We start from the raw sequence: 12,595 nt of genomic DNA, 5'->3' as shown, positions 1-12,595 counted from the left end.
TACACAAGGAAGCAAAATAATAACTAAAGAGCTAATACATCGAATCTGTGACAGTGAAAAACTTATCCATGTACGTAATTTTATTGGAAAGAAATAAACGCAAGCAGGTCAATACAATCGTTTACGCTTGATTAAATGCTACTCGATGTATCGAGATTCTTGCAGGACGAGCTCCTATCAAGTATTTAAAGCTCAACTGCAATCTTCCCATACATGGTACGTAAGGTGCATTCAAAAGTGACCATTTTATGATCACTCTTCAGTCCCTTTTAGGATATCAGACACATCAAGCAACGCACACACCCATTGCATAATAACCGTAAGGTATAATGTCGATTGGATTTTCCAACATGATCTTCTGGTTTGCTGGTAAACAGTCGTTTTTTGGTCAAATCTTAATTTTGTTTTCTTTTCTTGCGGCACACTTCTTTCACATAGCCTCTTCCTACGCTCTTCACTCATTTAGGCGTGTACGAACGATACGATACAACTTCTTTTCTCGGTCACGTCACAACCGTAGGCTATGTGGAATGCGTACAATCACTTTTTTGGGGATTGTTTTTTCCTGCTTCTCCATCTTCTCCTGTGGGCATGCTCGCTTTTTTTACCGATCATTTCTGGAACGGCTTTGCTACTTTTACTTTTCTTTTCGAGCGACGCAGTGACGAGTTGCTCTTCAGTGTACTACTTTTCTTAAGCAATAATCGTTCCGAAGGTCAAATCCGTTCGAAGACAAAGAGATGTACCTTTGGCCATAAATTTGCGATGATATTGCTGCATGTACAATATATGGGAATCCGACAAGAAACGTAATTTGTACATTTGCTTCGTGCGGTAGACTTGAATCGGCTCGCTAAAATCAGCGCGGTAAAATCTGTGCGACAAAGTCTTCCTGTGGCTGATGTTCATGTTTGCCCAAAGGTCTATTACTTTAGCGTTTTAAGCCCCATTACCATTAAGTTTTGCAGCGATAGTTAGGATTATTTGTCACAAGATTATCTAAAATTTTCGAAGCAGTGTCAGTTATGTAATCATCCCTTTTAAATTCGATCCAGGACAGTTGAGCGCAGAGCTGCATAATAGATCATATAATAGAGGCACTTTTTCCCTATAAAATTAGAGCTCTGACACATGACGAGCGTCAAACATAGATCGATGGCAGCGATGCCAGAAAATGAGGAACGAAATGAGCGGAGGAACCAATGCGTAATCATATTTGGATCGGTTGACATAGCCCAAATATTACCATCCACGAGCTTCCACAATTACAACTACAACTTAAACATAGGCTTGGGGAGAAACGGGCAATATAAATCATTCACCTGGCAGACAGCAGTATGACGGATATCGTTTATTGATCACCTAAACACTTGCGTGTTCCGAAAAATAGATCAAATCAAAAATATGTGGCCGTCTTTGATGTGTTATTCAACGTTCGTCAATCAATGTTAGTCTTTGTATCACTTTCCCGGATACAAGCAACGCGGGAGCGGAACAGGTCTTTCATAAAACGGATGAACGAAATGACTGTGACTGGCAAACGGATAAACAGTAGATAAAGGCAAAGTACACAGCAACATAATAATCAGGTGTTATTTTGCCACTGTATGTTTGGTGGAATCAGAACAAACGCATAAATTATGCAGTGAACTTGGAGTATACAGAGCTATAGTATTGAACATAAGTATGTTTGTAGAAATTAACAATATTTAGCAGCAGTACTTCTGTAAGTATTCTTATTTTCACAAAACTTGGTTACTTGAACGAATAGCACGTTTTGTGATCGTTAAGTTCATAATGATCATTATGATTCAACTATGCATAACGTAATTTACTATAAACCGTATCTTGTTTATTATGTGTGATTAACAAAAAGCACCTCATTTTGAAGAAATTTGTAATAAAAAGCACAAACAACAATTAAATAATAGTCGTAAGAGGTCGTCCCGTGGCCGTGACTTCCACTGTTGGTGTCGCTAGAGTGCCGTTACGAAGAACTGGCTCACGGCGGTGCTTGCTTCTTATTACGAACTGTAGCAAGAAGCAACAGTCCTCTACTTTCTTATGTGTAGCCTTTTCGGCACAGGATTGAGCACCAACCATAGTCTACCGATTGCATAATATTCACCATACGCTACCATACGCTCACGACTGCGATTCGATAATGGACAGTCGCTACTTGCGCGCTGAAAATACCCACAAAGTCGTCAATGGCTTGTGCTCTCACTTACTAGCCCCACCACCAGTTCAGAAGCCTTTGAAATTGCTGAACGGATTGCTGCCTGGTGGAAAAGGTTCACCCCGTGCGAAGGATAGATAGGGAACCTGTTACTCAAGTCCCGGTGAGCCTAGCACTTTATCGGCTGCAAAGGTAACCAGGAAATCAAAATGTCATAGCCGAACTCGTTGTACAGTTTGGCTGCACGTTGATAGTGAGCAGACATACGATTCGGCCAGACTTACGATGGAAGGGGTAGTAGTAATGCTTCATGATTTGTCGAAATTCTATTTTTGCTATTAAGGTTGGCGATTGTGGGACCTGTGTTACATACGGGTGCTCGTACGAACACCATAAAGCGTAGCTTACGCATCTGCCATTGACTTTTACTTTCATCTGGTTTCGATCATTTCGATCCATAACAGTTGTTGGACATAGTGATGACTAGGAAGATGGGTTTTAAATTGTATGTTTTGTTTTAGCGAACTTTCATGACAGTCCAACATCTTCCGTTATTGAAGGTAGTCATTAACTTTAAAAACGCTATGTATAATTATATTATTATGTATCGGAACTAGCATTCGTATATCCTTCACAGAAGTTGTCAAATCGAAATGATAATAAATTATAGTTAACACATCGTTCGTAGAATTTGTTGATATATTTTGTTTTTATTCAAAACAATTTCCTTCGAATGAACTGTAAAGTGCGAACGGTTTGATTGTGAATCCTTACACAAAGCATACCAAGCATACGTACGTTTTATTTGCAAACAAAATAAAATAATCACATCACGTCACTTTAATTAGCCTCGGTGGCGTTGCTATTAACCTTTGTTATGCATTATCGCGTGCTCGATCATCATCACCATTCCCGTCGATGCACCCTTCACGTTTCATTCACAAAATAGAGGTGGCATCGAATCGGTGGCCGTTTCTATTGGTGATTTTATTGTTGCGTTTGTCACGCCTCGTTCGTTTGTTAATTTGATTGAAGTGACGGTGCGATAGCTTGAAAAGACGCCTTTTTTTAATAATACGACTCTACTTTGTAGAATTAAATATGATCAATTCCACGCAGCTTCATCCAATACTAAATATCTTTCGTTCAAAATAAAGCAAGGAAAGGTTTTTCCTTTTTCATTTCTAGAGCACTGTTAATCCTATGCGCAAAAACACGCCAGCCTATTACGTTCAATATTCCGGGGAAATTGCCCCAAAAACAACACAATTCCTCACCACATGCGCATGCGTTACAAACGGCTGGGGAGTCCTCGCTACGAAACCGACATTAACAGGGCAAACGGGGAATGATCGATCGATCGTGTCGTGTCCACACATGCTTCACTGGCTTTGCACCCGCATTGCGTCGTTTGCGCTACATGGCCGAAAACTGGCAAATGTTAAACAACGAACCTTCCGATCACCAAACGTTCGCCTCGATTGTTAGCTGGCGCCTTATGCGTAACAATACATACACACATTGTTCTATGGCAGAAAAAATGGTTTTAACTCGTTATGTGTTTTACGCGTTCGAATGATGGATTTGTTTTTATCGTGTTCTACTGTGTTTGCCTATAGTGTTGCATAAGCGCTGAGCGAAAAAAGTTAAACGACTGATTATAGTCTCTTAAAAGATAAAATCGCATCAAACGTACAAAAGCATACAATCGCAGAAAACTAAGGCATTCGTATGTTTCACGTGGAGAGAAAGAAAGTAACCACTGCGTGATTGATGATACCGTTCGTCGATCGTTAGTCAGTAATACAAATAATTTAGATATGTAATAGTTTTGCTCTCTTACAAATTTATTGTAAAATTTTATGAAGCGTGGTGCTGTGATGTACATATCAAGTGTACCTACACACAAAAGGGCTTTACCCAAAATAAAACTTTGCATTTAGATAGGTATAAAAATTTTACCATTGCACTCACATGAAGCATGTCATCATCGCTGTCATCAGGTCAATAGCTTTATTTAAAACGAATGTTGCAAGTACATTGCAAAAGAATTTCTATAGCATGCAGGGCGTATTTTGCATACTGTACGATATTGCCAATTATCTATAAATAATGCAGATAGCGTACGGTGTAGAGACTGGGCCAATGGTTGTTTCAAGTTCGAATTAAAGATTCAACGCTTGTACGGCTACAACTACTACTGAGCTTCAAAACATGATCATCAACATCAATGTAACTAAAGGTGGCAATAGGATTAAGATAGTTTGTGAGGCGGAGTGTAGTTATGTATCGTTGCAAGGACGATAGCAAGCATACGCGTAATGTTCCGTAAATATAGTACACTTTTTTGTATTTTTATATAAATTGGGTGATGTTTTTGTTAATCTTATACAAATTCTTTGTATCATCGCAAATGTGTATGTAATTTTCCGAACTCGTTACTCCATTCGAAGATCGATCAATATGCTTTCGAAATCATACTGTTGGTGGAAAATTACCTTTATGAAAAGGCTTCTAAAATTTTATAATTTATGATTCCTAAATAATGATAATAATGATGCTGACTTATAGCAAAGGTCAGGCGCTCGCGGTGAAATATCGTAGCACAGTTTCAACAGCCATCCGTAGGGGATCATATTCCCTAACATATTCCGTCTCAAATTATGCCGTTGTTTTCTACGAAGGTGAAGAGTGGAATGTATAGACATGAGAAATGCACGAAATGTAATGTACACTTTTCACCAGATCGCACTTTTTGCTAGTTCGATTGCATCACGAGCATTCGCTGATAGTGAAGCTTGCAGTCACGAATGCAGCATGGTGCCCTTATACACTGTCTCGAGACATCAGTAGAATCACCATCTTGCACTCAGATATCGTCGCCGGTTTTCGTATGTTACGTGATTGTATAACTTTCAACTGTATGACGATCTAGCATAGGCACACTCCCCAATCTCTTCTGCCTGCCCGAGGCGTGGGGATCAGCTGCAACGGCGTCGTTGAGTTCTTCATTTGCAAACATGCTTGCGAAGTGAAGATCTTACACCTCCTCCGGTGTGCAAAACACTGCATGTGACCTGTGCGAGTGAAAATAGACTAATCATATGATGGCTTCGATAGTACTGTGTCAAAATATCAAGTATGTAGCTCACGATATGCACGGGCAACAAACAAGACAAAAACCATCCCAGTAGTATTTACAACACCCCGTAGAAGCATAACATCTGCACCAGATTATTGTTGGGAATTTGGGGAGCTTTTGCGACACCTAATGAAACAGCGGGTATAAGATAATCTACTTCGTCGTATCATTTACGTGCCCGAAAGTCATTAAGCTATGGGTGTAAACATGGAAAAGCAATTGTTCAGATGGGTAACGTAATAGGACTTTGTGCGAGAAAACAGATGGTGCTTCAATCTTAACCAAAGTGATGCACCTTTTGATGTATTGCCTTTTTGTTATGGCTTAGGATGAATTTGCTTCAGTATGTCTGAAGAAAACATATGACTTAATAACCATAAACAAACCGTTTCGTTATTCACAATTTTCAGATAATTGTAAAAGAGACGCAGCGAAATTACCATAATAAATAACATACTTTTTATAACTCTTCCTTTCATCAGGTCAGAATGTGTCAAGACACAAGTTTCATGATATAGGATGCGCGTGCTACAACTAAATAATTCCTGACGGTATATTAAGTGAGAGATATAACACATTACAAGATAGTGTTGATCTGTGTTGATGTTAATAATGACTCCACATCCCCATCAAACTATCACATCATCTTTATCTTGTTAGTGATCTTCTTCTTCTTCTTCTTCTTCTTCTTCTTCTTCTTCTTCTTCTTCTTCTTCTTCTTTGGCTTAACAACCGATGTCGGTAAAGGCCTGCCTATACCACTTGTAGGGTTGGCTTTCAATAACTTTTGAATTACCCCCCAAGGCAGGTTAGTCATTTCTACATAGGGCAGCATGGTCCATTTGGGGCTTGAACCCATGACGAGCAGGTTCTTAAGTCGTACGAGTTGACGACTGTACCACGAGACCGGCTTGTTAGTGATCTAGTAATCAAATATTTACAACAGGTTCAGCTTCTCTAACCAGTTCCGTTTCGATAATCTCGAAAAAAAAACGCATCGTATGTCGGTTAACATGGTTGTTTGTGTTGAATAAGCAAGTTTATGGTGATGGATGCGCAAATAAAAGCTATTCGGCGTCAGTAGACAGCTAATAACTACCTCTTGGGGTGTGAATATCTCACTGTGCATTGAGTATACAGACGGGCGAATGATTTTTTGTATAGAAACATTACAAACCTGTCACGTTGTTCGAATCTTTTATAATCATAGTACTTCGACAGCTTCGTCAGTGTTTCTAGAAACGGTAGCCGCTACCAATGTTCCCGATCATCCGGCAAATGGTGCCATAAACTTGAATCGTTTACCAATTCGTCACAAATCAAATATAAATTGTTCATTTTGTCTAGCGTTTGTCCATTCCCGGCGCCATTTTTATGCGACTTGTGAGGTCGACCTAAGTAGTGTGGCAGCTATAAAGCAACAAACAGCATAATTACGAAGCTACCATAAAGCCTATGTTAATGGATTTGGCTTTGCAAAGTATAAACGTAATGGGCCTGGGCCTGTTGTTGATATCGACGATGCAAATGATCCACTGGTCAGTGTATCGTACATTTATTACCAACTTAAGTTTTACGACCTACTGGCATCGCCGATCGCAATACATTACTCTAAAGAGACAAAAGAGATTTTCAAATTTTGCTTTTTAGATTCATTTGAAATACAGCTGCATACCATTTGTATTTCGGCACAACTTATACATACTTTTAATGTTTAATTTGTTCCAATAGCGTTTTTTTGCGAAAATCTTGTTATCAATGCCCTTATCAATTGACAAAATGATTCACTCAATTGAAAAAAGACGTTTTAGCGTTTCTATTACAAAAAATAGGAAAAAGACTTGCTAATGACGCATAAAATACTTAAAATATTATATTAGAATAGGATAATAAATAATTTTATGCACTGCGCATATTGTCTACCAGTTGGCGCTGACCGCAAATAACTCGCACATTTTATGAATTAGGACATATACCATTAGTTCCTCTTGATTCTTATTAGTATGGCTTTTACAGAACTCTAATTGCCTTATTGATATGTAGCAAAGCAAGACTAGTAGTCCTTTTTGATCATGAAAATTGAATATGACTCAAAGGTGACATTTTGGTTCATTTAATTGTAGGTGCAGCATCAATTGTTTTACTTTTGTTACAGCATCAAGGTTACGGTTTGTTAAATTTGGCTCAAGTATTATAGACAATGTATGATAATCATACATTGCTTATACAAAGTCGATGCTCAGAAAGATTATATATCAAGTGGTACCAACATGTAAAGTCTATCTGTTGTTAATGTACATATCCAATCAATTGTAAGCGATAGTTGTTTCTCGGCATTCTTGTTGTATTGTAGAAGTTGTTGTATGATAGTGAATAAGTATGCTATAAAGTTATGTAATTTTTTTGTTTCGTTATTAAAGCAATACGGCTTGGCCATCCCTTACCAAATTAAAAATTAAAAAGTTGACTTTTCAGTCAGATATTAAATCGGGTAATTCCAGATTTCTTCATCGATTAACGCAGGTAACGAGTGTTAGCAGGCGAATGCATTAAAACGGGACATGTGATAAAAAAGAACCTGCTGTTACGATACATCGTCAGTACACGGTTTTATGTGCCTAGCATACGGCCAAAGATGTTCCCGCGTTGAACATTAGCTAAGCCGCTGCTGTCCTCACACAAATTGCAACTGGACAGCAGAAAAATTAAGCAAATTTTTCACCTTATGCAATCAGCGCACCAAGACGCGCCTCGTTTCACTTTCCTATCGGGTAAGGGTTTTAAACGAGTACCGAAAGGCGGCAGAAAGATAGCGAAACCGAACTTGAGTGGAAAACAGTTTTCCAATTTCATGTGCATATGTATACATACGCAGTTTATGAAGTAATTCATCTTTCATATCGTGCCTCCGATATACTAATGAAATCACGTTTTTGGTAACTTTCATGTATTGTAAAATAAAACTCACACATGTTGAAAGCTCATAGAACAACAAGCCGCTTGGAAATAGGCTGAGAAAATGTACATGTAGTTTTCAGGTTCTTTTGTATTTTTTCTAATATCAACGAATTTCGCATAACTTACTCAACAATAAAAAAACACTATTATAAAATGAATGATCATTTTATGTTTGCTAAACTTTACAAATGTTTAATATGTTTTGCGTACTGTACGTCTTAAAAGCGGCGAGAAGATGAGCGTAAAAACAAAATCTTCAATTATATTATCGGTTCACTGACCATCGCTTAGTCGTCAGACCTGCGGCGATGACGGTAAGCGCAAAAGGGTATAAAAATCCATCAGCTTACGAATAGCTAACGATTCTCTTGCATCGGACCAACAGCGTTGAAGTAACAGTCCTTTCGCGCTTTGGGATATGTCGTGTGATTGCGTAGGACTACAGCCGTAGCAAACGATCGAAGAAGAAGTCGCCAGTCTTTCGAATATTCACAGCTACAATACGCACTCGACGCTTACATTCACTTTGTGTATCTATTGCTTAGCAAAACACTAGCATCGGGGTTACTAGTGCTTCCTATGCACGCCGAATCCATTCGAGCCCGCGTATTGATCAAGTAATCTTCCCGTGTAAGCTTCACCACAGCGATCGGTTGCATAATAGCTGCAATGAACTTTGATGGGACTTCTCCAGCAGGAAGAAAGGCTGTTTGTTTACATTTTCAGGGTGTAGCGCAAAAATAAAAGACTAGTGACCTATTTGTATGCACACAAAAAGGCTGAATGCTTGAACGATGTACGCTGCATAAAGATTACGACGCAAATGAGGCTGTAAATGAATTGTTGGTTGATTGTGTTATATATTGTGACTTTTTCTTGTTTTACTACTATTTTCTTCTGCTTCTGCAGCCAATTTTTGGCAATGACAGACGGATTGAAACAACACCACATAATCCTTTAATTCACTGCAAAGGCTATAATATCACTGCGAAAAACAGGTGAAATATACTGTACAATTTTTCATAGATAGAATTTCGCGGATGAGCCAGACGAATCACCTCCCTTATGAAAAGGAAGGAGAGTATCATCTTCTTCTTACTGGCGAAGCGATCTACGCAAGCATGGCATGGCTTATAAAGACTTTCAAGACTTATTTTGAGACCACGCAGTCGGATAGATCAAGTCAAGTCTTTGCTACGGGGGAACGGTCCTTATGAGCCTTGAACCCACGACGGACATGTTATTAAGTCGTGGTTAGTTGACAACTGCACCATGGGACCACCCTCTATTGAATCATCACATTTAGAAAATTTTTTTTCTCTTCATTAGCTGATTACTCCCATTGGAGTTCAAAGTGATATATCGTAGCGATTTTGCGATGCGATCCTATCGGGTATGTGCTCTTTTTGGCAAAATTTTGGTTTAGATGTTTTATGCATAGAATATCTTACTAACACTGTGAATAACACTGTAACACTGTGAATAATTCCGAAAGCTTTTAGTCAAACACACCATGTCCAATCTGGCCCCACTGCACAGTGGCAAGGTCGTGCACATCGATGTACGTGGCAAGATACTAGTTTATAAAGGCCTTTTTCGATACGTGATGTATCGTTAACGTTAGCCGAAGCAGCAACTCAAAAAAGAGGGGAAGAATCGGTTTATAACTTATTTTGCCAGTGTCAAATTAAAATACTAATGATGAGAAGCTATTAGTAATTGAAAGTCAATGGATTGGTTCCCTTACGTTAGTATTAAAATATGAATATATTTTGCTTTTTCTGTTGTTAATAAGATTAGATTGCGATATAAATGATTGCGTTCTTATTAGTTGATGATTGAAATGAGATGAGGTTTTATCTTGCGATCTTAGGGAGGCTAATTGCTACGACCTAAAATTTTAAGCACTTATCTGAAGCTCATGTCAAGGTATGTAAATTGAATATGATACGTATTTAAACGTGCTGAATTATACGCACAATAGTAATCGAATGGCTGGTATCGTTTTAAAAATAGAAACAATAAAAGTTTAATATTTTTGCACCGTTTCTAGCAGCTCAAGAACATAAACTGCATGTTGGGCGACATCATCATGCCTAATAGTTCATTAATTGTACTATATAAAAGATTGGAAGATCTACGATAGTTAGCTACTCGCTTGAACGCTAAATATAGCACATAAATAGACGACACTAGTGTTTGCGTGAGCAACTCGGTCTGCTCGTTAGGAATACAAATGATGCTCTTTAACCCTAAAATGTTCATGTTTTAGGTGTCGTTGCTCTTGATGTAATTTGAATTCAAAATAGCATAAACAACGGTTGCTCTAAATCCGTGTCACACATCGTGATATTTCAGCAGCCGCAACAGCAGCACGAATAGTTGAAATACGATTAATTCTGTGGGGCCCCAGTGTATGGGGCTATAATAACATTGGCGTTTAGGCGGCACGCAGCTGTGACAAAAAAAAAACGAAAGAAAAAAAGGTTTGTCCTCATGTGATAATGTCTTCCGACGGCAGCGGCAGCTTAAGGGAAGCGATAAAATTACCATATCATGCACATACAAACACACACACCCCTTCTATGGCTTTCAGTGCATGCATGGCAATTCATCAACTAGCAAATGTACGAGGCTCTACATTGCATTTGGTGCCCCTTGCCTCGTAACAGGCAGCACTCGGCCACGGTGCTGAACCGAAAAAGTGTGTCTATGTTACAATCGATCCAAACACTACACCGGCGCACCACACAACCCAGAAGTAATGTAGCACACAGATCAGTCGGAGCATGAAGACAGCATAATTCACTACCGGAACCTTCCATGGAACCGTCCCCAGTCTGCGCTTTCCAGCGCTTTTCATATCATGACCGATTTCCCTCTCTTACCCATGATCATCTTACCCAACACTGACCACGGACAATCGAAGGAACGGAACGTAAGGCGCCGCCACCATCACCACACCTGGTGTTGGCGGCGACGGCCTCACACTAGAAACCATTGCCAATTTGATGAGATGAAACGCGGGGAATGAAAGTGATATGTGGTTGGGCGTATGGCGCACGCGTGCTTGCGTGCTTGTGTGTGTGTTTTAGGTGCGTAGAAGAGGGAGCACATGTGAGTGTAGTGCTTTAGACCGTTTAGAGATTACTCAATCGCCAAGGCAAGGAGTCGTATGTGTAGTGATTTGGGTTCAAATTACGAAATTAGGAGTTCAAACAATTCCCCTTATATAAACTTAATTCCTAAGGTATTAAGCTCCATTGTTCCCATCAAGTAATTAAACTGTTTGTCATTTGTTCGTAGTACATATTGGAATGACAGTTACATACAAAAGTGTTAATAATTGTGCATCAATGAATCAAATAAATGTGGGTATACATCATGCAAGGATGTTGCTCCCACCGCAAAAGTGTGGACGCCGGTCCAACTACGACATTTAACCTTGCAGACATAGTAATTTTTACTCGGATGGTGATAAGCAGGCCTTTTGCACACAGGTCGAGTGCACCGTTGAGATCAATGTCAAGTGCAATTATCTGCATAGTCAATTGAAATGCATCGCAATCCTACTTATCGTCATGAATCAATTGGTGCCCATGGTATTTGTGCATTTGATTGGATGATCTATGTTATTTTATTTTTATGTTATGCTCGTGGCGTCTAAAATACCAACTTTTTTAAGGTTAAAAATGAGTGGTACGGATTTGTATTGCCGTTTTTTCTACTACTGTTTGTCTTATCTTTCTTATTAAACTGCAGACGTTTGACCTATTTTCCCTTGCTATAATTGGAGGTAATGTTTCGACGCTATTAGCTGATGCGCTTCGTGGTATATTAACTTCAATCAAGAATGACCTGATTACGAAGCCCATATAAGTCATCAATGGGAAACTGGACGGTCGCATTGAGTGCGCTTGTCTTGCCTGTATTTGCTGCAGCAGCGAATTAAACGTGGATTATCTAATAGATTTCGTCCATTTTCAACCACTCACCCGAGCGGTTCGTGTGAAACCAAGACCACTCGTCTGGCCCATCGATGAAAGCACCCGTTTTCTGTATCACTTAATCTGCTAGAAGTGTGCATGCCGGGTGGCTTGAGAAGAAATTAGCCGTTAAACTCCGCTTTTACGTTTTCCAGATTGTTACTCGCAGTTCAACCAACCGTAACGTGCCGCGGGTCACATGGGCGAGTATGCCAGTGGCTATCAAAATGTCTGCAGCACCAGCACAGTGTGCTACCAGATGAATTGTCTTATTTTAATAAACAACCGTATCGTTAATGCAGGTCTCGGAGGTGCTCAATTACTGTGGAA

At 39.3% G+C, this 12,595-nt stretch overlaps 1 protein-coding gene across 1 annotated transcript in view; it reads left to right on the top strand.

Annotated features, from left to right (window-relative positions):
- LOC120901605 overlaps window positions 1–12,595 on the top strand; it is a 43,308-nt gene extending 30,713 nt beyond the window's left edge. The window contains exon 6 of the mRNA XM_040309680.1: window positions 12,421–12,595. Coding sequence (XP_040165614.1) covers window positions 12,421–12,449 — 29 coding nt within the window. The 3' untranslated portion in view covers window positions 12,450–12,595. The remainder of the gene's footprint in view (window positions 1–12,420) is intronic.

Source organism: Anopheles arabiensis, chromosome 3 (assembly GCF_016920715.1).
Source record: "Anopheles arabiensis isolate DONGOLA chromosome 3, AaraD3, whole genome shotgun sequence".
Lineage (NCBI taxonomy): Eukaryota > Metazoa > Arthropoda > Insecta > Diptera > Culicidae > Anopheles > Anopheles arabiensis.
The sequence above is the reverse complement of the archived record's forward strand: the minus strand, read 5'-3'. Positions and strand labels throughout refer to the sequence as shown.